This window comes from Homalodisca vitripennis, chromosome 1, assembly GCF_021130785.1.
Source record: "Homalodisca vitripennis isolate AUS2020 chromosome 1, UT_GWSS_2.1, whole genome shotgun sequence".
Classification (NCBI taxonomy): Eukaryota; Metazoa; Arthropoda; class Insecta; order Hemiptera; family Cicadellidae; genus Homalodisca; species Homalodisca vitripennis.
In genome coordinates, this window is record NC_060207.1 from 80,909,746 (window position 1) to 80,936,077 (window position 26,332).

Below are 26,332 nucleotides of genomic sequence, written 5' to 3' on the forward strand. Positions count from 1 at the left end.
ACCTCAGTTTATCACCATGAGGATTTTGGTTTTATTCCAGATATAGTTTTTTATTCACCAGAAATAAAAAGGATAAACATAGTCAAAACTAGTTTGAAAAATATTTCTAAGTTACTCTCCATTTAAAAGATTGGAGTAACATTACAGAACTCTATATTTCTTGACAAGTTTCGTAGTGAGAATAGAATGGTTCTGATGTATTGTTGTGTAGTATTATCTTGAACCTTTCAAACATAAGGATATTTGTAAGAATTAAAAACATGGAGGATTAACAAGAATATTGTTGAGGGGTCCTTATGCATTACCCTTTTTTTATAAATTTTAGTCATACTATTCAATTATAAACACACTTTTCAAAACAATATATAAAGTTGTGTTAGTACACAAACAATGTGAGCATCAACAATTACATAAAATTAATACAACTGTGCAGTTTACTGCCAATCAAAATTTAAATAAATGTTTGTGTAAGAATTAAAAAAAGACATACTTACGGGCCATTGATCTCTCCTTGAGAACATATAAAGTATCCATAACACTCAGCCTCTACATCGGCATAGTAGCCTCCCTTGATTTTGTCATCACAGGAAAACTGTGTCCCAGGCTTCAGGTTGAATGGGTAGGTAGTAGCTGTTTCCACTTCACCACCTTCCGAAACTTCACTACCACCTAGTCTTGACTGAGGAATTCTTTCTTGCTGTCTGTTTTCACTAAAATGGTATTTCACTCCTTGCCCTCTCTGTCTTGCTGTTGGCCTCTCTTTCGCTCTTTGAGCAGGCTCAACGGTTGAGTCTGATCCCACTCCATCCCATGAGGATTTTAAGTTCATAGAGCGTACCGGCGAATCACGGACTGGGGTTTGTAGTGGCCGACGTCTTTCCTGAGGCAGAGCTCTTGTCTTATCAACTCCACTTAGAGTAGACGATGGACGTCTTTCTTGAGGCAGAGCACTTTGATGACCATCATCAAGAACTAGTGGCTGGCGTTTTTCCTGAACTGATTCCCTTCTTTGATCTACTTCAGCGATGCTTTGGGGCCGCCGCCTTTCTTGAGGCAAAGGTCTAGCTTCAACATCATCAAGAGGTAAGGTGACTTTAGCTAGCCTTCGACGATTAACCACAACTCTTCTTTGATTACTGCCATGTCGGTTGGGTTCTTCTTTGTGTTGAATAACTTGAGGAGTTTCCCTTTGAGTATTTTCCCTCAAATTTAGTCTTCCATCAGTTAGAACCGCTTGCCTTTTAGTTCTGAATGATGTAAATTTTGTTGGCACTATTATTTTTTTGTGATATTTTTTAAGTTTTCTATCTAAGCGATCCTCAGACTTGTTTCTTCGTATTCTCTTAAATCTATGGTGTACTGAACTATCTAACAGGCTATTTGAATCTGTATCATTCGTCAGTAGAAGTTCTGATTGTTCAATATCTAAAATCTTCAGAATACTATCTCGGAGGAGTCTAAATTCGTCAGGAAGATGGACAAGTAAAAGAATATTGCTTGTTGTATTTTGAATTTCGTTAGAATTCGATATTGTTTTTACTAAGTAAATATAATCATTATTTTCTTTAGGAATCACAATTTTCCAGTCATTACCAAATAACGTATTTTTATAATAATCACTAAGGTTTATAAATGAACAGAAACTTACTATACTATCACTAGGGTTAACTTGATTACTGCAATATTGTTGCAGTATTGTCTTTATTATGGTTTCACTGTTGTTTTTAAAAACACTTTTTAACACTATGTCTCTGAGTTTTATTAAAGTCTTGTGGTTCAAGGAAGTCACAGAATGTCTATTGAACACTTCGTTTCCAAGACTTCTTTTACTCCTACCAATTTTTGGCACATCTTTATAAAATGGGTCATGACGCACGTCACTCTCTATGTACTCATCATAAGACTGTGGATGATCAGGTATATGATGAGAGATATTAGAAGGGTGCAGAATAGAATCAATGAACCCTGCTGAGGTCAGAGTCTCCTTCTGGGTTTGTATGGCACTTTGGACGGGTTTGCTAGTTTTGACACTGGAAGAGGAAGTAGTACTTGTAGCAGTAATGACTGCTATTCCTGGAGTTGTTACACTTCTAAAGGATGGGACTTTGAAAGGTTTGGAAGAAGTAGGATTGGAAACCTCTCTCACAAAGCTTCCATGGCTGACAGAGGACACTTTTGCTTGATTAGCATTCTGAACTTGGTTAACTTTAATTTGGTGAAGCAGGTAAGGAGTAATTGTCGAGGAATGTGGTTTTTCATCATAATAATCATCCTCATAATCATTAAAATCATACTGTTTTGGAGCTTCAGTCTGAGGTTGAATAGAGGGTTGGGAATCGTGGTCGGAGTATTGGTCTTGGTAACTGGAATCAGGGAAATGGCTAGATTGGCTACTAATGTGGAAAGAATGGTGAAAAGGACTATTTCCAAAGCTTTCTGAAGTAGTTTGAACAGGTTTTGGGAATGACAATGGTCGTACAGGTGGGGAAGGTTTTGGTATATTTTGAAATTGTGGCTTCGGTTGATTTGGGAATTGAGTTTTAGATGGACTATGGTATTGAGATGTAGGAGTTTGATTCGGGAATTGGTGTTTTGACGGACTCTGATACTGTGATTTTGAGGGGTTGTGAGGAACATTGAAATGGGACTGTGGCTTGGGAACAAACGGAGTGGGTAATCTAGGGGGTGGAGGAGATGGAGGGCTTTTGATCTCAAAAGTCTGTGCCTGCTGTACAGACTTTGAAGGATTTAGTGATTCTACAAAGCCAGTCAATTTCGGAGGGTTTATCTTGGCATCTTTATTTGTGTTGTGTTGTTGAAGACTCTGGGTGAACGCATTGTGAAGAGCCAACAGAGCAGCTATTGTCTCTGGAGAACTTGAAGGGAACTGGAGAACTTGTGGTGCTGCAGTGGTACTCGGGAAACTGGTTGAGGTGACAACAGGTCTTCTAGAAGTGGTAGAGGATGTGAGAGGTTGTTGAGTGGTGGTCTCTTCTTCATCTTGTACCTCTTCATCCTGAACGTGCGCTTGCTCCGTCGGGAAAGTTTTTACTGGAGTAAGGGGCTTCTCCGTCTTGCAATCTTCCTCGTCCTCTTCCTCACAGAGTTCCGCGTCTTGGCTCTCTTCATTCTCTGGTTGTATCCTAAAACAAGCCCAATTATAAAATTTATTAATACTAAAATGATATAGAATAATTTAGGATACATTATATTTTTGAGAATATATATGCTATATGCGTCTACTAATAGCATTTATTAATAACTTATAGTAAAAAATAAATGAAAATAATAATCATAGGGAAGATATTAAAGTTTTTAATTCCAGCTAAAATAATGTAAAATGTAATCGGAGTAGAAAACGAAGAGTACAAATAAACAGTGGTCAGATTGCAGTACACACACACACACGTGCAATATATATTATATTGTTTATGGCAGCTGTCAACAGTTCTACTCTTGGTTATTGGCATTAGAAGGGGGCGCTCCTTGGAAATGTGGCTGCACCAGTTCAATTTAATTTATGTCTATGAAGATTCTTAGCGAGGCTTGAGAATCTTAAAAAAATTAAAGTGCATGAAGGAGATATTGTTATATGTTTAATTTGTACTTATATTTATAGTTACAATACAAAACTATTCTATTTAAGATAGGCTTACCCGAACTCAGCACCCTGGTTGCCGTACAGCTCGAGATTAAGGTCGTAGAAGCTTTCGCTCTTGCTACAGTCTACCTCGTCTAACCTCTCGCACACCCTGGTCTCCTGGTCGAACACTGTCCCATTGAGACATAGAAACTTGATGTCCGTGATCTCTCCTGCAACAGGCCCTGCTGTACCTCAAGACAGAGTATGGCAATGGTCCTTAACTTAACGTTATTGTCTGATTGTGGAATAGATAGTTTCAACATAACACAAGACAATGCGAGTAATATTAATGAAGGAAGTAATACATTCTTAGAAGTTAATAAAAGAAAATAATTACATGTTTAAAGATCTATGATTTACTTTACAGAGCCTTGTTAATTTAAATGGGACCACAGCCAAGAGAATATCGGGTATGTACTGATTTGACTAAATAAAAATTATGAAACCCATTCTTACACCCTCTAAAGATCATCTGCTAGACAACTTTTGGAGGCTCCAAGTTACCCAGAGGAAAAGATAGTTGTCATATGTCAATAGAAAACCCTACTCTATGAGGGTGGTCCATTTGTAAGGCCTCATTAATTATCATATCCAAACCGTATCATGACCAAAAAATAATTATAGCGAATTCTATTCACTAACCGGAAAGAAAACGTTCCTCCCAACGTATTTTATAAAGGATTACCATAAATGTGGATATTTTTAGAAGACCAGTCTAAAAGCAAAGTATTTTTATAGCGTTTTTAAGATTTTTACTGAATATTATTCTGTTGAATGTCTTGTTTGCGGTGATATATAACACTCAAAGATTAATTGAAGTGAAAAATAACTCACTGAACCGAGACCTCCACTTGCCGATAATTAAATGGCCAAACCCTCTTACCAAGAAGAAATGTCTGGCTGCGCGCTTTATGCTCGTAGTTAACATTATCAGTGTATTGTTTTCGGAATGCCCTTAACCCTTTCAGGGCCAGGACCAAATATGAGATGTTGCACAATTTTTTCACATATCATATCCCCTTGTGACTAGTCAAAAGTGCCAGGCTAAAATTGGCGATTTTGCAGTCTCTTAGATTAAAATTTATAACTTTTCATAAAAATTAGAGAATGACCTGAAAGTTGCTCCAAATTACTCGTATAGATATATACTATCAACAAAGAATTATATAGATGTAGTTTTAAGTAATTTAAAATTAAAAAAATAATGTTTTAATGATTTACATAAAAAAAATTTATTTTTTTTATTTTATTTTTGTAAATAACTAAAAAAGGATAAATAATTTATCCTGTGGGAAGCTTTGTTATTATATTGTACATTTAGAAAGGAACAACCATACAAAATTTTGTGTTATTTCTCTTATAAATAAATTTTTTATGACACATTTTGTATAAATACGCATAATTGTACTTCGCAACATTTTATAAATGATAAAGCAACTGACTCTTACACTGCAAGAAACTTAAAATAAATATTCACATTATGGATGTACCGGTAAACAGATGATTGTAGAATCCATAAACAGTTTCAATAAAGTTAAAAACACTATTTGCCAAGAAATATTTACTCAATTTTATTTGAAATTTATTTACACTTTTTCTATTAACAAATATGCTACTTACAATTTCACTCCCGTGAGATCGCAAATTGTCAGTCATTGTAACTACTACACACAATAGCTAAGCAGGTAACTACTAACACTACTAATATTTACAACCACAAAATAAAATAATGAAGAAGAATCCAGCATACAATAGCATGATTACACTAAATCATAAAGAATTAACAACAATAGGTCGAGGAGTCAGCTGACAATGTCACGTGACAATTACAAAATAAAAATGCATAGACCTCCAAAATAAAAATTATATTCATATTAATTATCTAAAAATATACCAGGGAATAAAAAAACATAAAACTTTAATCATTTGACGTCGTATTTATTTAAGAAAACGACGAATATCAAGGCGGCAATATATTGCCGCCAGGCACTTTACAGACGCGATATATGGCGGCAATATATTGCCGCCTGGCCCGGAAAGGGTTAAATCACAATATTTCGATGTGTATTGTAAATATTCCGACTGCAATATTTATCTCAGGGCTATAATTGGAGATTTGGAGGATCTGAGGCTGAGCTTAGGGTATAATCTTTAGCAGAATTTCTTTTGGAGACTCTTTTCAACGACAGTTTCCAAGATATTTCCTTACGTTGGTTATGACAGTTTCAATATTTCGAATGGGAACAATATAATTTATTATTGTGAGTTACCTTTCTGACCGATGGTGCAGACATGAAACATCTGACAGCCCGTCTCTGTGTCCGCGTAGTAGCCGCCGATGACCTTGCCCTCACAAGAGAAGTTAGTCTCCGGCAGATTGTCGAAGTCCAGGAACTGCAACACAAGGTGCTGGAACTTAGACATGCGTCAAAGAATGCTGCTTCTTAATAACACGCTCTAATACAAATTGTAAATATTTTACACTTTCAAAGCTCGTAAGACCTTAATATTGTTAATCTTTAAACAAAGTAAATTAAGAGGGAGGTAACTAGCAAAAATACGAGATATTGGAAAGTCTTCAAAGATATAGCATACTTGTTTGACTAATTTACAACTTTGATTACCATATTTGCTGAAGGTTGTAATTAATGAATGTCGATGCTAATTAATACTGGGGTCATTGAATAAGGTGAACTAATTAAGGTTAGTTGAATAGCCTAGTACTTTTTTATTAAGCTACTTTGCATATTAAGTTATATTTCTCTTTAAACAAATGCACGATTTTCATATAAATGCTTTTTTATTTTATTTTATTTTATTTTAATTTCGGCCAGTTTTTGTGGTGTGACGTATTCTAATACTTATGGTATTAATTTTTTATTCTACGATTTATAATTATATGCTTTGTTGTACCCAAAATTGTGCTATTTTCTCCTCGTAATGATTCGGAATCAGTATTAAAAAGTGTATAAAAATGTATTAATATTTTGTATGTCTATAGAATACTTTCAATGATTTTATAGACAGTAGATTTCATGAAGAAAAGGGCCTATGTATTATTTTATTTCAATTTATATTATTGGAAGCATTTTAATAACAATTAATTATTTTTAATTTTATTAGAATATAATGATTTACATAACATATCAGACAGTTAAATTATAACAGTTTATTAAGGTTATAAGCATGGAGGTAACACCTTTAAACGCTTGTTTATAGATTCATGTGTCTGACATTCAGGAATTTCCAGCTATCCCTCAATAACTACGGTTCATGTTCTAGAAATAAGAAAGGTTGACCAGACGTGATGAGACATATAACATACCCCAGGTTCTGTGGCGACAGAGAGACCATGGTAGTGCCAACTCAAGAGTAGTCCAATACAGGCTGCAACAAAAGACAGAACAGGTTTAATAAAGTTATACGAGACGGCAATAATTTAAATAAAAATATTTAAGAGCTTTCCCTCTCCAAAAACTATAAATAGACCCGCTGACCGGTTCGAGGAGGGTAGGGGAGAAGAGCAGCGGGACCAGGTCCCAGACAAGAGATGTTGACCTTGAGACCAGCTGATTGTGGAGTAACGTTCACAGTTCACAGGCGGCCTTCACATTTCCCACACCGGTTCACATTGAGGCACATCGCACGCTCTTCCTCACAGTGGACGTATTCATTACCGACTGAAATAATTTAGGGCGACGACTTTTACGTTAAATACGGCGTTCCACAGAGGTCACCCGCCTGCTTATAATTTGTATTGGGCTTTTTATCTCAAGTCTGTAAATGGATTCGACATTAAGCTTGTACTTTCTCAAATTCAATTATTAAGCAAGGTCTACGTTTAGATGACATTAAAAATATATTTAAATGTCATGTTTCAAAATCGACAGCAGACTCTGCCACGCGTTACATTAAAGATGCTCTCTTCCTAGTCCAGTTGCTGGCACTATGCCAATCAGAGGGCAAAACCCAACCAAGTGCGCTTACGTAGTATTGAGAAAAAAGCATTGCGCACACGCATATTAAAATGTCGCAAGCCGTTACAGTCTGTAATCAGATAAAGTAATCAATCGCTTGACCGAGTTAATATGTAAAATCAAACAATATTTAACTGAAAGGTTAACGTACTGAAACCTATAACATAGAAACTGAATAATATGGAGCTACCATTTTAGATTCCAGATGGGTTTGGTATTATCCTGAAAATAATCTTTTAATTCGTACTTTACTGATCATCTTAAAAATGTTGAATAAATCTTCATTTAACTTACGCTAGATAATATCGATCAATAAATTACGCTAGACAAGACGCAGGCTTCAGGTAAGGCCTGCAAGGAAAATGAAAAACTCCCTGCAGAAATTCAGGTGTACATCACAAGTAACCGAAACACCAGTACCTACCTACCATACATATTGTTTGGTTAGCCATCTCGAATTTTACACTGGTTTAAAACGAGCTGTAATTTTTACACATTTATATAAACCATCTTATCGACGACAAATATTAAAAGCATGAAATTCCCTAAAAGTACAAATTGTTGGAAGCTCCTGCATTAAGAGGGAACCCTAGTAAGCTGAGGCTCTACCTTTATTTAACATGAGACTAAAATTTAAAATAGCTTAAAACTCGCAAATAGGAATTCATCTCAAATCCTTAAATGTTTCACTTACGAAACTTTAGTGATTTTAGTGTTTCATTGTTAATGAATAGTTAAACATACTATATCTGTTAATACTGATGATTTATAATTTATATTTAATATAGATTTTACTATATGGAACTCTACATTACACCGTGAAACCACATATATGCGGCCAGCAGCTGTATTAATTAAAATTTAACGAAATCTGGAAAACATGATCTCAACACCGTATATTGTCTGCGAGCGTTTGAGATACGTGTTGTTCATACTCAACGATTGAGACTGATTGCCAAAGTTTCAAGTCTTGTCAATGGAGACGCATTTAGAGTTTCCGAGCTCCATATCTCCAGTGTCCAGTTGGACTACTGCATTGCTAGAACTCAGTTAAATTTGCTTCTGTCTGAAGAGGCAAAGTTTCAACCTCTATTCAACAGCCAAGATTGCTGCTAGCGGGACCTCACGGCACCGTAGTCGCTCCATCATCGGACCAAACCATGAGAGTTGTGTACCGCTGGGCCGCAGCAGTGTGCAGTGGGTCGGGAATAAGTCCCGAGATCGGTCGGGAGATTACCGGTAAAAAAACGATAAATGCCCATTTAAATATAAAAGTCGTTGATTTTTCAATCGAGAGCTAGACACTTGTTCTGTAACAGAACTGTAATTTCTGAAAGCCAATGTGATTATAGGTTTTAATACTTTTAAGGAAACAATTAAATAGCCAATAGTTATTGAGTTTTGTATTGATTTAAAACTAAATTAAGGCAGGGTGCACACTGAAGAAACCTGTTTCAGGAAACCGTTTTCATGAAATTGGTTTCAAGAAAACCATTTAATTTAAATATGCACACAGCAGAAACGGGTTTCCATCAGTTTCATGATGGATTCGGATGATGATGATGTGGTTATTTTATGTTGGTGGTTAAAGAAAAAGAAAAGAAGAAAGTATTGGGTTCACCCGTTGATCAGGTATCGTCAACACAGTACTTACGTTGTAGCTCGTCACTTGTGCAGTGATCCTGTCAAATGTAAGGATTTTTTTAGAATGTCGAAGCCACTTTTTGATCGTTTGGTGGAATTAGTTAGTCCTTTAATAACGAGGAAAGACACCAACTGGAGGTTAGCTTTGAGTGTTGAGGAAAAATTAACAATTACAGTGAGCTGCAATTACCCAAGAGCTGCTTTGACAGATGTACAAAGAATTTGCAATTTTCGGTTGACTTTAGGTCGCAAGACAGTAGAGTGTGCTTTTGGAATGCTAAGGTCAAAGTTCCGTATATTTGATGGCCCTATTGGTTGTTCTGAGAAAGTGGTCAAGTCTATAGTTGCAAGTGCGTGTGTTTTGCACAATTACATCCGGAAATTAGAAGGTGTTGCATATAAACCTTCTTTGCCAAAATTTAAGGGCAGTGATGAAAATGTATGTCATCGTATTGTTGACAAAAATTTGAAAACAGCAAAGGATATCAGGAATTATCTTGAAACTTATTTCTTGATTCCAGGGATAACAATTCCGCCACAATGGGAGTTGACACATGAAAACAGGGATTAGGTGCAGGCCATATTGTTGTTGTATTGAAGTATGTACAAAGGCATGAGATGTGTCATTAAAAACGTTACATAATTTTAATGAATATAAGTATCAATGGTATTGGTACCGAAAATCGAAAAAATAAGTATCCACAATATAGTATTACTTTTATACTTTGGAAAGCACTTTTAACACTTTATTTAAGTCATACATGGTAGTAAAATCACTTGAAACATGAAACTAAAGCCATTATGAAATCTGTTTTTTGGGTTGCGTGTAAACCAGTTTCAAGAAATCAATGAAACTACAGTTTCATGAAACGCAGTGTGCACAGCCCTGCGTTAATCTAACCTATCTGTTGCAAGCAACTAAAGTTTCTCGTTTCATGAAACCGATTTCCTGAAACAGGTTTCTTCAGTGTGCATCCTGCCTTACCTTGGCGATTTTTCATTTTTAATTTATTATTCGAGTTACAGTCAGTAAAAATTGGGCATTAGAAAAAGGTTTGAAGTTTTTATTGTTTTCTCTAAATTGCATGTCGGTACGAAAAACTTGAGAACTAATGTAATATAAGAATTCATCTAGAGTTATAACCTCATACAACTTCATAACATATAGTACTGTATGTTTTTATGAATTCTATTATTAGACAGTATGGACAAAATCCCATGGGCAGCTAAGCGTTTTCGATTGGCTAATTTGATCACTCGGCTAATTTGGTTAATGGATTGGTGTAGAATTAAAATATTCGGTCGGTTAATTGACATCCGCAATTCTCCAAACAGACACTAAAAGTGACTAGAGAAACGAGGTTGAACCATTAACAGGATTGTTTTTTGTGTAATTTGAATCAAGAATTTAAATGAGATCAAATGTCATGCTCTCAACAAACCCAGATAATGAGCGGAATCGCGGACTGTTTTGTAATGACTGTTGATGGATTGTGAACGTAGTCGTTCTTCCCACTCTTTCCTGCTGACTCAGCATGCTTTGCTTGCCAATTAACTCTATACTTATGTCTATTGTTTGTTGTCAAGGGAAGATGGATATGTCGTCTTTGTGTCGCGATCCGCAGTTCCTCCACTTGCTGAATCAGTTCTGTTTATGTCACATGGGTTTTGCGTTGAACTATTCTTAGATAGTAGATTTTGTTAATATTTGTTAATAATAATTCTGTTGTCAACTTCAATTTATTATATTAGCTGACGCATTTCATTGTGCTTCGGGTTAAGAACAGAGTTTCCCATCATTTAAAAAGTGTTTAGGCTTCTATGATTATTGTAATTTATTATTTTTCACTCTAATTTTTAACATTAGCTTATTATTTTATTCTGAGCTATGATCCTTTTAACACCTTTCGGAACATACGAGGGTTGTAAAAGCGAGTATACGCTTTACCTGTCTTTAGACTGTAATGGTTTCAATCTTATCAACAAGTTAAAATAGATTGTAGTAAAATATAATGAAATAAAGATTATTTGCTCATTTTAAACAGTAAGGAAATAATAGATCAATGTAAAAATATGGTTTATCATTGGTTGAAGTTGAAAACTTATTCACAATTCAATGAAATACTACTAATGAAAACGGAAATACAACAAATAGTTTGCATTAGATTTTTTAAAGTAAATATTGAATTGGACCTGTACATTGTCTTTTATTTTAGTAGTAGTTAATGGTTTGTAGTAAGGAGAATTACTTAAATCATTGTGTATATTATATTTTTTCCATACAAAACTATTTGATGCCCTACTCGAAGTTAAGTATTAAAAATTGAAAGAAACAGTTATTGTTTTGTTTTATAAATAGTTATAATTTTAGCTGATTTTAGCTTTTACGCATCGTTAAGCTATAGAGTAACAGAAATTAATCCTAGTTAGGTATTTAATTATACTATAAATTAAGAGGGAACATGTCTAAAATGTCAATCCTGATGTCTTTCAAGCCTTATTTTTGTCCGTCCCACTACCTGTGCGAGGATCTTATCAAACAGAACAAGGAGGGTAGTCGATACAGGAGAATGTCGATTACACTGATAAATTCCTATCTCTAGGTATAGTCTGATGTCTTAGAATGAGCGAATATCAGATCCTACAAGTAATACTTTAGACTTAAACTATTTTGGTTGACTGTTCATCTACGCGAAGAACTGAGTAATTAAAGAAAGAGTTTAATCAGTATATTAAAGTTCAGAAGTCACAGACAGAGCTTCATAATACCCTTAACGGAGCTAAATTTACAACGTACATCAACGTTTGACCATCCGATGTTTGAGGAAATTATGAACAGATGTTGCTGTGCTAGGTGTAAAGTTGAAAAATAAGTAACATCGGATATGCTGATTAACCATAGGAGTTTAGCGGCTAGGTGCTATTACTGTTCGTTATTCGCTGGTTTCAGAGCGTATTGTGTTATAGGTCAAAAAGAAGAGTTTAATATCTAACTTGTAGAAAAAACCTCGGTTGTACGAGAGAAAGGACGAGTGGAGGCGCGGAGGACAGTCAGAAGATGGATAGATAGAACTACAACACAGGAAGCAGCACCAGACTTCATAAAGGTTAATGATGAGAGTCTGTAATTGCCTGTCTGGGAGTTGCACAAGTCGAGAGTGCGGCGACATAGAGCCTTCAGCGTCCCTGGACCTTGGAGTGCTGGGTAACCGAGACCGTTTCCACGAGACCGCTGGAGGTCTAATATTCCGAGATGTCAGAGACTCGGTTGTCCAGTGAGCAGTCGAATGCTGGCATCTCGTGATTACAATTAATTATCGCATTCCCGATTCAGCGCACGCTGCGTCTTTATGAAATGCTGGCTGGACTGGCTGGACATAAGTGAGAAGTCTGTGAAGGAGATGATTCCTTTGTGTCAATTCTGATTAGGTGGTAAGAGTGACATTCTGCAAATGTGGCCGAGTATAGAGGTAACTTATTAAGTCTTGCTTGCTTTTGTGTCAACAGTATAGCATCGAGTTCAGACATTATCTTACCGTTCATTATCTCTTGGTGAAATAAGAGTGTGGAGTCCTTATATGTTTAGGTCTAGCATTGGGCTGCATAGAGACATTACTGCTAGGATTCAGTCATATCTTCAGTAGGAACTGTAAGAGGTCTAGAATTGGTTAATCTATCTCACATGCAATGTTTCTGAGCCAGTGTTTCAGGATACATCGCTATAAGTCTACCATATCCCTGTCCATGCTTTCCCCATCTAATTACCCCTCAATTATTTACGTACTTCATTTTTTAATGTCAATGGTGAGACAAAAATAGATAGTAACGTAAGTCACAGTTAGTGGACTTGAAGTAGAATATAAGATACTCCATGTTCTTAATCCTACTTAGTAATAATTATTTCAATACTCTTCAGAGATGGTATTATGTGGACAGGCCTTTATGGAAGATATAAATGTTCCTTACACTGAATGGATCCTGAAATTTCTACCATAAGTATTTAATCTGAGATTATATGTCCAGATACATTACATTGTTTGACGACAACAGAGTTTCCTTTTATGTATATATTAAATTTGCAAAACATTTTTTAAATAGTGTTTTGGTGTTATTCCTTTTTCGGCCTATGTAAATCGACAATAATGGTTTAACCTAATTAAACACATGCGTGATTCGATTCTATTTCAAATTTTACCTTTGTGTTTTGTAATATTTAAAATATTGTTTTGTTTTTAAAGTGACCAAATTGAACTATTTAGAAAAAGTTTCACATTTTAATTGAATTGTTCACGGATGTTTAAATACACTACTGAAAACATCTATAGAAAATTTAAAGTAGCATAGCACAACGTACAAACATTTTCATACGTGATTATGTTTATAAAACATGAAAGCTTGCAACCTGTTCCTAACTTCTACATGTCTGAGATGAGAATAATGGCTGAGTACTGTATGGTACGCAATCGAGAATTTATTTGCTGCAACTTTCACAAAATGATCTCGTCGCATTGCGCTCATGACAACCAGCCGAAGTCCATGCGCAGTCGGGTGACAAGTGGTCAGATCTCGACTGCGCAGGCGCCGCCGCACCAGCCGCCGTCTTTCACAATGCTTGCTCAACTGGTCTACTTCCACAGAATCTAATTAATTCAGTAAGTCATTCTGAACCTCACTTCCTGACCTACTCTCCCACTCTTTTTGGAAACTGGCCGCCAACGCCACCTCCAGACGCCAGAGACTGGCCATTCTACCGGCTGCACATTCAGCAGTACCGTATCTACCGATGAGGAAACCATGGTTGGCCAAGACTATTGAGTCTAGGGTCATTATTGGATGGTATCAGGTAACTTTATTTTGGAATTTCACCATATTTACGTTGACGTGTCTTTTAGTGGGGTCTACTGATTTTTGACTGTTCGAATTCAAATTGATTTTTCAGTTTTCGTTTGGTTCTCTTTTGTACGCATAGGCCTAATAGGGCATCTAAACTCCAGGAAATCAATTCAGAATATTGAGTAAGAGTGATAGTTGTAAGAAGCATTTCTAAGTAGACAGAATCCCAATTTTACCTTTATTGTTTTTATAAGCTATAATTTTCACATGTTAAACCCATTACAGTTTTAATAGTCTTGATCACGAATACAACACAAGTTTAAACAAAATTTAACTGTGAAAAATTTTAGGATATATTTTCTTTTCCAGATCTGCACAACCTTTCACCCTTTTTATACACACCCGTTAAATAAATCCTTTAAACCTGTAACCGGTGTGATAAACCCGTTGGTAAATTAACATACTTCTTCTCGATTGGTTGAGGGCAGTGATTCTGATTAACTGTTTGAGGTGTGCGGCAGAAATATTTCTACACAGAATGACTCTAAATGAATTAATTCTCAATTATTCAGCGTCTTGCATATTCATTAAATAATCAATAGATTTTATAGGAAGTATACATTAATGCCTATAAAATAGTTACATACTCGTTTTAGGTTGCCTATACGATAGAAAGTTCGTCTAAATTTGTAGTCATTGAAACTGAAGCAATTTATCAAAGCTAAAAACTTAAACACCATACATACCTGACGTTAAAGTCTCTAAGATCTAACTGGAAACTTATCAACATTTCCCTTAATTTATCAGTGCTTTCAGCTTTACTGCTTGTTATTGAAGTAAAGCTTCTTAAGTTAGTTACTCCTTGAATTGATTTAAAAATTGTATTTAAGAAGGATTTAAAACATAGCTTTAATATTGTTTTACTTTTATACTACTTATGTAATCTACGCTAAATACAGCAAGGTAAGAATACGCCACACCACGTGTTGTGTAACAGCCTTTTTTATGTTAAACGCAAGATTTCAAGATATACTCGTATAGATAGTTTCATTTCATTCAGAATGACAGATATAACGATAATCTTGTTGCAATGAATTGTTTACACCCCTCGGCAAATAAAAGAATACTACTGAGTGATAGGCTTTCAAGTCTGCAGATAAAGTAATTAACAAGAATATCTTACCACATGATACATCCACATTTTTATTTTAAATTGGGCTTCATATCAGTGTTTAAATAATACGAAAAGAATAACCGAGAAAAAAATATTCAACGCTCCTTGCTGAATATTTGTTGAACAGTTTCTCATTATAATTTTCCTTTGTACAAGACTCTACGGTTTCTTAATTTAAACCAATTAAACTTAGATATTTTTAATGATAATTTGGAAAATATTTGAAAGATATGCAGCAACCTTTTATTTTGATTTAATTTATTGTTCATTGTAGAAGTGTATGTGTACAATGTAGCAAGTTGTTATTTTTATTTAAATTGTATAGAGTTCATTTATTTATGTTGTGTAAAGAAATTTAAATGTTAATTTGTGTAACTGCCAGCAGTTTAGTTTAGTTTAGTTTGTTATGTAAAGTCCATATTAAGAGTACATTAATTTTAGTTAGGATGGCTGTTTTGGGAATAATTGAAGGTTTTGTAGTTTGTTTGTGCTATATCATGTCCTGTAGCTGTCATGTAAAATTGAAAAATAAATAAATCATTTATATATTTTTTAAAACATTGTTTTTAAAACTTTGTATGTGAAATCAGTGTTATATTTAAAGTGACCTCATCAAATTGGTCATAAATAAATTCTACGGTCTTATTAATAATGAAACCGGCATTAACACCACATGTTTACTGTGACAAAAATAAAACATTGATCAACCTTATGTAGATGCATAATTTAAAGATACAACTAAGAAATAGTTTCCACGCGACCTTCTAATCTCCCATGTAAAACATTACGCTTAAATAACATTTAGTGATTGTAACAAAGCTGTAAATAGGTGTTTTACTACACAAATCACGATTTCCTTGGTAAATAAATGCTGACATTACAAACTGACATATAATGAGTTCCTTTCACCACGTCGAAGCAACATGAATTGTGAATAATTACTGACCATTAGTTGTTGAACACACAAAGAACACACAGGACGCTGATCGCATCACATTCCTGCGTCCTAGACAGCATTCTAATTGGTTGATTGATAGTACGATTGAGATGAATGGACGGGGAAGACAACAAAATTGTAAAGTGTAAAGTGGAACAATGGCTTCAGTACTTGTCCGACATCTGAGAGAACTGTTCCTGGAGTTTATGTTTCATGAGTTGTTGGACAGCTAGCTCAGTTGCGTCAAAATTAGGTGCGTGTCTGTAATAAGTGTAACAACATATTGTTCTTCGGATTGCTTGTAATATGCATTGTAACTCGTACAGCCTTTTGTGTTTGGATTTAATTTTTATTTGCGTCTGCGTTAAAGGAAATCGTTTACAAGACGCTCAGTTTTTATTGCTGAACGTTTTTACGGATGACAATTCACTACAAACGATATAAGAATAAATAAACGGTAATTGGTCCGTTTCTCCAGTTGTAACACTCGACCAATCCAAGGCTGTTCAGCTTATGTTGCAATACACAATTGAATGGTCGTTTTGCAACAGTGAGACATTCGTGTAACTGTATTTAGTTTACTGAAAGGAAAAAAGCATAGCACAAGCAATCTACGACAATAGCAAGAAAGGTAGTAATAGATTTTAATAATATGAACAGTTGTTTAAAGTTTATTACTAACAACACGTTATTTGAAAGCAATATATATCAACCATTTATATCAAGGAAGTCATCTGTAAGCTGATTGTGATTGTGATTGTAGAAAGGAGTGATATGTTTTAGGGAGGGTACAGTTGTTATTGTTGAGTGACTCTAGTGAGACATTCAAGTTGTTATTGTTGAGTGACTCTAGTATGACAGTAACCAAATATCAGCGGCAAATGGTGGTAACAGGAAACTTGACTAACTAATGTCTGGTTCAAGTGTAGACTTATCATATCTGTTCTAGAGTTACCGACGGTATATATGTCTTGTGCCACCTAGCAAAATTCTGTTCCCCAGAAGTCTTAAAAATGGCCTACTGTCGAAATCACTCACACTGCAAATAATGTGAGACTTTGGGGAAGAAAGCCCAAAAATTGATTTGTAACGTGATATGATTTGACGACTGCGACAAAATGTTAAATTGTAACAAAAACCAATAAGTATATTATCATTATTATACAATAAATATTAAACGACAAAATATACGAGGATGCCATCCACTTTTAAAAATGTTCTGTTGTTAATCATAATGATAAACTATGTGCGTTTTGTACGGTAGAGATATAATGCTGTTTCTTTACTTTCATTCACAACTTATGGGGTAGTCTTCAGAGTTGTGAAATGTAAGAGCGTAATTCGACGTTAAACGGACCAATCACATCTAGCATCCTGACAGCCTGGGCATCAAATCAGTTTGTTATTGTTGTTTACCTCCTGGATAACATCGCGGTGCGACTTGCCCACTATGTTTGCTCCTATAAGCGACAGTGAGTTTGACCTTTTAATAATGGATGACAACATCGACCCAAACCTCCTCAGCAAATTGTTTCACTTTGCCTTACCCTTACTCATTCCATTCCCAAAGTTTTTTTATCCAGATCAGAATATGTGAGTAAAATGTAACATGCATAGAGATAGGAAGAGCTAGTACAGTAGGCCTTGCTCAATACTGATAAAAGGTGCTGAGACCAAGAACATGATTTGAACCCATCTAAAGTTTGGCCTGGGATCAAGGTTCTGCGTCTTTAATTGCTATGCTATTCGCCCTCTGCAAATGTCGTGTTTCTTACCAACGTCAAAAGTGCAAGGATACTGTTATCCTTTCAGATCTTCATCGTCAACAATGAACTTTGAAATGAACTGAAATTTGTAGAAAGAGACAACGAGTATGACCTAAGAATCTTCCAGCACTTTAACAAGGCGATTGTGTCATATCTGGACGCTATCTCGGAAGTGTGGGAACATGAGTGAGGCCGCGCGGCTGTGCGACGTTGTGGAGCTGCGAGTAGCCGATAAATCTCTGGTACTCGGCAAAGGTCAATGTGAGACCGAGTCGGAGGTGATGGAGACCACGGACTCCTGCCAACTTTCACTGGAAAAATATCTCATAGACCATCCCTCACTTTTATGGGCCACTTTCAAACTGGATTTGTTTAACCTATAGTGGAAGTTGAAAAAGGTGCGGTGGGTGGAAAACTTGCAAGTGCAGGATCATTCCAGTCTCAAGGAGTAACCGCACTCGTTACGGTTATGTAATGGTGGTAACTGTTGAAACGTCAAGGTTCTTCCTTAGCAGTTGAAAAGTCAATCGATCCAACACACAGTTAACCAGGATGTGAACATTATAATCCTTATCTTTATATTACATGTCCTTACTTACTGCGCAAAGATTTCGCTACGAGCTTTACATGTTCCATTACCTAGTATTTTATATTGTTCTTAACCAAATAAATATTTGGATTTACAACAATTTTTAACTTTGTTACTTTCCCTCTTCTCTCTTTCTGTATAAAATTATTTATTAACCAATATAGAGGCGAAAAGATGTGAACATATATTTTCTTCTCCTTCTTCGCTTCAAGCATACTTATGCACTTAACTATTGCGGTACTTATGCTACTATGCGCGAAGTATGCTACGTCTTCCTGTGCACTTATTGTGTAATATCTTAAGATATATTCTTTCACTGTCTATTCTATTTAGATGTTTCTACCATTCCTTCCATTTTTCCTTTATTCTATCATTTAAATTAAAATATATATGTAATTATTTTCTGATTTTCACATTTGTTTAGTCTATCGTTTCTTATGCTCTTTACTCTTGTTAGACATTTAATTTAATGTTCTCATAATCTGTGTTCTTTATTAGTTGTAACTAATCCAATAATATAATTGAATTGCTGATAAATTTCCCGTTAATTAAAGTTTGTGTGTGGACCAGTACATGTATGATAACTACAAAGGAAATACAAAACTATATAAAACTGATTGGAATAATCATTTGGTTTACTAAGACGAAAGGTTTCACGTGCGTCCATGTTTGATAAAAAAATGTTAAGCACAGAAGAACGTTAATTCCATGGATGAAGTCACCAACACTGGACTACAATGTAAATATATGTTGTTCTGACATATGTATAACGTATGTAAAGAAGTCACAGATACACGAGATATGTATTACATTAAGATATCGGTGTTAACCCCACAACAATCTGAATACATAGACATTCGCTTTAATTAATTTGAGGTTTCACAGAAACGTTAGAAGGATGAAGATTTGCGTTATGGAATCTTTGGAAACCAATTTAAGGATCTGATTCTCAGGAGAAGCTAAATATGTAACATTTATAAGAAGTTAACTTAATTAAAATGGCGTTAGGTTGCGTGTGGTTAACACGATTAAAATACGCGGTGGAAGGAGTTGACACTGTAAAGCAACCCAAATCGTATTCCGTGATGATACATGGCGTTGATATAAAATAAATCATTAGTTTTCATTATTGATACAAAATTAGATATAATGAGAATTTTTGGCTTTTTGGGCTAAAATTAAACTCGGTTTGAAGATGACTCTCACTAGCAGTAGTAAAACACTTCAGTAACAGGATAAAATGTCCATATGATCTCACAGCTGTTGGTCTGTGGATTTTAGATACGTACAGAAGACAAGGATAATGCATCTCTATTTGTCCTCTTTTACTCGTAAGCCACAATTCTGAGTGATAGTTTATCTTTATCAACTACAATGGCCGGTATGTAATATACAACTCTTAGGAGTATACATAAATTGAGTTACTGAGTAATGTTTCTGTTTCCTGGTTAAAAATTTACGATTAAGTATCTAACAGTCTTGCACAAATGTCGAATCAATTAGCGAGCAATGGGAGCAAGGGTTCTAGTAAATGGAAAGATAACTTTCAATGTAAAGATGGAGTCGGAACCGATCTTTGCAAGCTTGTTACGAGGTTTTGTATGAGGGCAATAAATCCTCAAGGGTCAAGCTGGTGGAACCCTTGGGCACGACTCTACCAGAAGCATCATGCAGCTTTCACTGTCTTAATCATCACGGCAACATCAATGTAACAGGTGAGTATTTACATCATAGCACTCTTGGAGTTCATTAAAACGATTATCGTAGTGTTTATGGCAGTAGAAAAAACATGATAATCGTATACTATTCACGTATTCAAATATGTATAAGCTTTCACAGAATAGTTTCAAATTCTTTATCGTTTCAAATGTAGGCTACAATTCGATAAATTAATATAAACTGATGAAGATGGCACAGCGTTGTAACATTGCAACATTTAGGAACCTTAAGAAAGTAAATTTATAATTTATTAATATAAACCGATGTAACGGAGTATCGAAGGATTTTACCGAAAGTAATAAGGCATTTCAAGTTTTTAAATCATAATATATTTAAGGAGTTGCAACTTTGCTTTCCTTTGTGTTTGACCTTAAAACAAATAGAGCTTATCTTCCTCGGACCAAGATAAACCTACTTTATGTATCATCAATAATTATCACACCGACGACGGACAGACAACGGCATGATTTTAAGAAGGATATTTCGGATCCTCAACAATAGTTATTTATGTATAATGATATAAATATATATGTCCAATTTAAAAAATAAAATGAAAAGTAGACATATGTGACAAAATCCAAAAATTTGTTAAGTTGAATCAATATTATGAGGTAGCAAAATGTGGAAGCTGTTATTTTCTGATCACAAATTTCATTAAGTAACCTGTATAAAACATGTTAAAACGCAGATTTGGCCACAGTCCTGTACTGTTCAAAGAAAATAAGGTTAGTTTTGAGTAACTTCGTGATGTAATACAGTGTGCGTGTTACTCTGACCTGAGATTCAGGAGATTCGATGCTTTGACGGATGTCTTCAGAATTATAGTAATGACATACTATCTAAACCTAAGTTTTTTGCGTTACGTTATTTCCATCTGTTACCATCACACATATATTAAGATTGGTTAAAATAAAAAACAAGTATAAAGCTGACAGTACAGAATTTGTTTCTATATTGAAATAACATGTGTATTCTCTACTTAACGATTGGCGTCTTTTACATATTTAATAAACTGTCATATTAGGTGGTCATAGTGTTAAACCGCGATATTCTTTTCTGTTGCGTCACAGATGCCACGATGCAATTTATACGAAATAATGCCGTTTAAGTAGTCATCTTAAGATTTTAAAGTTGAAAATAACAAATAAGAAGTTTCCACAGAAACTGAGTATGAGTGCTCAGTATAAGGACAAAATAAGTACAAGCAAAAGAAACAATAACATTAAAACTCTACTGGTTTTCAGAAATCACAATTTAAAAAGCATTCAGAAAAAAAAACACCGACTGCAATTTGTAACTCCAGACGTCACTTTTTCCCAGTAAAGAGACTCACGGAAAAATGACGATTTACCTTTAAGTGTATAATCTGAAGTTTTGAGCTAAAACAGTTAAAACAAAATTTATTCTAAAATTACGTTTAGTGGAAAGGAAGAGAGCAAACGCTAATCTAAAGTTGGCGATATTTGCATTAATGATGTTGTGTATTGAATACAAATCTGCTCACTGTCATTCCAATTTCAACTAATTTATGCTCATCTTAAAAAGTTTACTTTTTATAATATAATGTGTTTTAAATAATTAGGTACACACTGGTGATGATATAAAGTTTGCAATAGCAATACATCAGTAATTGTTACATAACGACAATATTACAGATGCTAATAAAAAGTCTCCCGACAAATTGGATGAGGAACAATTATTGACCTGTCAACTAATTATATTTTATGGCCTATGGATATATTTTCTGAGTTCGTATAATGAGTTCGTATATCATATTGAGGCCATACCATTCAGAAATATGATATACGCGTCATCTTCAATCTCCCTTCCAATGCTGAACTTCACTCGGAGTCTTGGGGCCCCAAGCCAGGAATTCAATCCAAGGAGCGTGATTCCTCTGAGATCTCAATTCCACAGGGCGCAACCCCAAATACACATATCCTAGAATCTTTCAAGATCTAGGGCCTCAAAACCATAATGTTACCGTAATATTATGGAATCCAGTACCAGAGATAACAAAAACTAGAAGGTAAAAAATTCAGAATCTCAATATAAAGAGCATATAACCTCACTCTTCAAAAGTTTCGAGTCTTGAGTCCAAAAATCCAGATTTTGCATCCAAGGATTCTCAATCCCAATGTCATCAGCTTTGGAACAAGTCAAGACTAGTAGTCCAAAACTCAGGTTCTTATTCTAATCTATATAAACGGAAAAATTCTACAGAGCTGTGCATGGTCAGACAATGCTTACAAGTCCCAAGTTCTCTTGTGATAATAATGAAACTAGTATACTCGTAATTGTGCTAGTCTACTTGACACGTCTATTTTAAGTGTTTGAATTTTCCATTCAAAGAGTTTTAATAGTGAAATTGCATAAAATATGGAGCCTATCAGTGAAAATAATTAAATATTACACTTAAATTATTGTTAAATAAAACATAATGAAGAATCTTTTATTAGTATGACATTATATGAGTACAGTTTAACAAAATGTTTAATTCAGAAACAACGAATAAACATCTTTGCTGCATCAAGGCAGCGCACTCATGTTTACCAACAATGGTTAAAGGTAACCGGTTATCGCCATCGTTACATGTGCATGGCAAATTCATTTATTTAAGTATGCTATATTACAGCTAACGCCAATTATAACATTGTATTTGTACGCAATCGTTATATCATGCAAACACAGATATTCTTCATTTTTTCTTGAATAACAATCCAAGTCCATCAATTGTTGATTTATGCTAGTAGCCAAATTTGTTGCAAATGTCTGAAAACTTTGCATCTTTTCAAACCACCCATCGTCAATAATAAACTTTAAACAAAACATTTGCTGTTAATGGAAACTAGTGTAGCTACTATTAGCGTAGTGATTATTTTTCCTGTGCCTTAACAATATATACGAGAAAGTTAGATTTAAATGTAAAACATATGTAATAAATTCAATTAAACTTTCTTTATGGAGACCGTAATAAAACAAGTAATATTGTAATGAAAAAAAAAAAAAATTTGTTATGAATGTGCGCACGTTATTTCATAGCCTACGTAATAGACTATTGTACAAGTTATTTGGCATGTACAGTATATAATGTCTGCTAATAATCCAAACAAATTAATTTATCTAATATTGTATTTCATTACTCAAAACCGGTAAATATTTATCAACAGATGAAATAAAGTTTTGTAAAAACTACACTTATTATTTTTATTGGTTTTGCCATTAGCAAAGCTTTATATTTTAAACAAAATGACATAAACTAGAAGTCAATAAAAATCCTGGTTAAAAGATTTTTTTATTTCATGTAAAGTGCAACTGAAACAATTAGAGCCCGATCTTTACATAAGATTCTCCGACCATAATATACTGAAACACCGTATAGTATTGAGAAAGGCATTACAAAAATGCCTGATTTTTTACAAGAGAGGGAGTTTTGCTATATTTCTTCATAATTTAATTTGGTTTGAATTCTAATTGAAAGCATGAAAAGTTCTATGCTCAGTTTATTTAAATCTTGTGGAAAAGGAGAAACTTGATATATTTTGTTTGGAAAGGTTTGTTAAAGTGGGAACGAGCTGAATATATATCTTAGTGTGACAAAACTTAAATAGCATTACAACCACTCTGATAGAGGTGTATATAAAACAGCTTTCACTGAATAGACTTTATTATAAATATTATAAAGCACAAAGAGTATATAAGAACATAAAACTTGGAAATATAACCTAATGTATGATTCAATATACTGTGTTCTAATCACAGAACCGTGATGAATAAGATAATTCCATAAGTAAATCATACAGGTCAATAAAATTTTGATCTAATCGTTAGTAAAACATAAAAAGAATTATGAAGGAAGGGTCATTCAAAACTAGAATGGCGTAGAACATAAACACGAGTAGGCGATAAACAAGTGGAAAGGAGGTCGAATTACTAGTCGTTCGACAAGAAAAAGAGGCACGTGGTACTCGTAGCCGCAAACATGTACAGACGGTAGACATGTAGGGCAGGTTTGCCAACATAAACAATACAGAGTAGTCTACAGCAGCCACAGCTATATAACCCCACCCGTCGCTTCGTGTTAACCTTGGTGGGTGGCCGGGTGTTTATTAGAGCAGTGCGCAATAGTGAGAGTCCAGACTCGGGAGTGTTAGAAGATTGCAGCGCTGACTACACATTATGGATTTATCTCTAATTTGGTTAAAAAGCTCCATATATGTTTATCAAATTGTTTTTGGTTTGGTCACTTGTACCCATGCTACTATTATAACTGGAGTTTTTTAGGGAATGAATGAACTATTTTTAGACTTGAATCATTGCTATAGTTCATTAATGAAACAGTTTGAAGTAACACTACCATGACATCTTCCTATTTGGTCTGAAGAGAGCTTGTCCTCCTGCATATCATAACGTCGTCTACGGATATTACTGATTGCAGTCCTAACTGTCCAAAGTCAGAATTAGTTATCCAAGTTAACTGCTTCTTTGGAGTTCTTCTATCACAATATATAGAGGTCTCCAATAACAACAAAGCCACGTTTATCTGGATTCGAAATTTCTCTAAGTATATATGAGGTCCGCAGCTGGCGAACCTTGAGCGATGTTCACATTTCCATGTTCAGGTATCTGAGGTGCTGCTCTCAGAGTGGATTGTCGGTGCTGTGATATAATATTCTACGTGACCCCACTCCATATCCGTAAACACCTGCATCATCGGATATTCGTTTTGAGTCGCTGGCAAGATGTCTTCTTTTTATTCTAAAGTAGTTTGGGGTATAATGAGTAACCGGCAGGAGGTAAGAGAGAAAGAAATAAAAAAGATCGTCGTTCTTAACCAACTTACCGGTAACTACTTGATTACTGGATAGCATCTGACTGACTTATGAACACAGACCTAACTTTTTCTATACGATTTATATTTAGCGAGTTTATCTGCGATTAAGTGTGTTTTATCTTCCAGAACTACGAAACATCTGGTTCCTGGAGATAAAAAATGCGTAGACTCCAATGCATCCAAAATATATCAACCAAGCAGTGATAAATTTGAACAGATTTCATTTAACACTAATTTTATTACTGCAGATTTACACTATGTTGTAATTAAATGTGTTTGTAATAACAAGGAAAGTGGTTTGATAGTACAAATAAATTTATGAGCAAAATTACAACAAACCAACAGGCTCGTACAACTACCTTGCTCCGCCCGTGTCTGTACCAATTGGTCATATGAATGGAATATTGGAAATGTTTAAGTCATTCAGTTACATTACTCAGAAGCCTGGTAAAGTTTTTCACCTGTTTGTACGTGTGTTCGTGGAATATATATTGAGATCGAATTGAGCTATAAAACTGAATCTTCATTTTTACGTAAGTAAGTGAGTTTGGTGATGGTGCACGTCCTCCATGAGTTATCCCTTATTCTAACTTTCGTTATGTGTTCTGAATTACCTTGTTATTAGGTGTGATATTATGTTTGATAACTACTATTTTTTCAGGTGGTTTGAGAAATGTTCTTACCGATCTCTGATTTTGTCACTGATTTTATTTATTCTCACCTACAACGAAAATCGATATGGCAGGCATTTAGGCATTGACGAACTGTGAAGGCAGGAATGATATAACGTCAAATAAACGTGTTAAACCTAAGGCAGGTAAACGACAGTCGATATAACGTTATATATTAATATTAAGCGGTTGTACAACTGGTATGGGACCGTTATATATATATAATCAGTGCCAAACGGACTGTTGGCACGGAGCCCACCTCCTGCGCCTGGTCCTCCGCTGCGGCGTGGTGCTACATTGACCGCCCGTAGTCTAGAAGTAGTTGCATAACTCCCTGTCCCAGTGGCCGCTATCACCACCCTAATTGTCACTTCCTGCACCACTAATATTCTATTTCCGGCCACACTCTCCCTCTACACTAATTGATAAAGACTAGATTTGCACTCAGATTTCGTCATCAGTTCGTAACATCTCACATTTACAAAAAAAATTGTTTGAATTTATAAACGACCGAATGAAGCGAAGTTTAATGTGAATCGAACGTT

The 26,332-nt window shown here is 34.9% G+C and overlaps 1 protein-coding gene across 2 annotated transcripts in view; it reads right to left on the minus strand.

The window, feature by feature from the left end:
- The window catches only part of LOC124365487, a 103,476-nt gene that overhangs the window by 3,171 nt on the left and 73,973 nt on the right, over positions 1–26,332 (minus strand). Inside the window, exons 3-6 of one of the 2 annotated variants that reach the window (XM_046821475.1) lie at positions 6,969–7,030; positions 5,914–6,037; positions 3,657–3,813; positions 495–3,143 (exon numbers count right to left, since the gene is read on the minus strand). In XM_046821475.1, the coding sequence (XP_046677431.1) occupies positions 495–3,143; positions 3,657–3,813; positions 5,914–6,037; positions 6,969–7,030 (2,992 nt within the window). Of the gene's footprint in view, positions 1–494; positions 3,144–3,656; positions 3,826–5,913; positions 6,038–6,968; positions 7,031–26,332 lie in introns of both variants that reach the window. The other variant, XM_046821472.1, reaches the window with a different exon arrangement.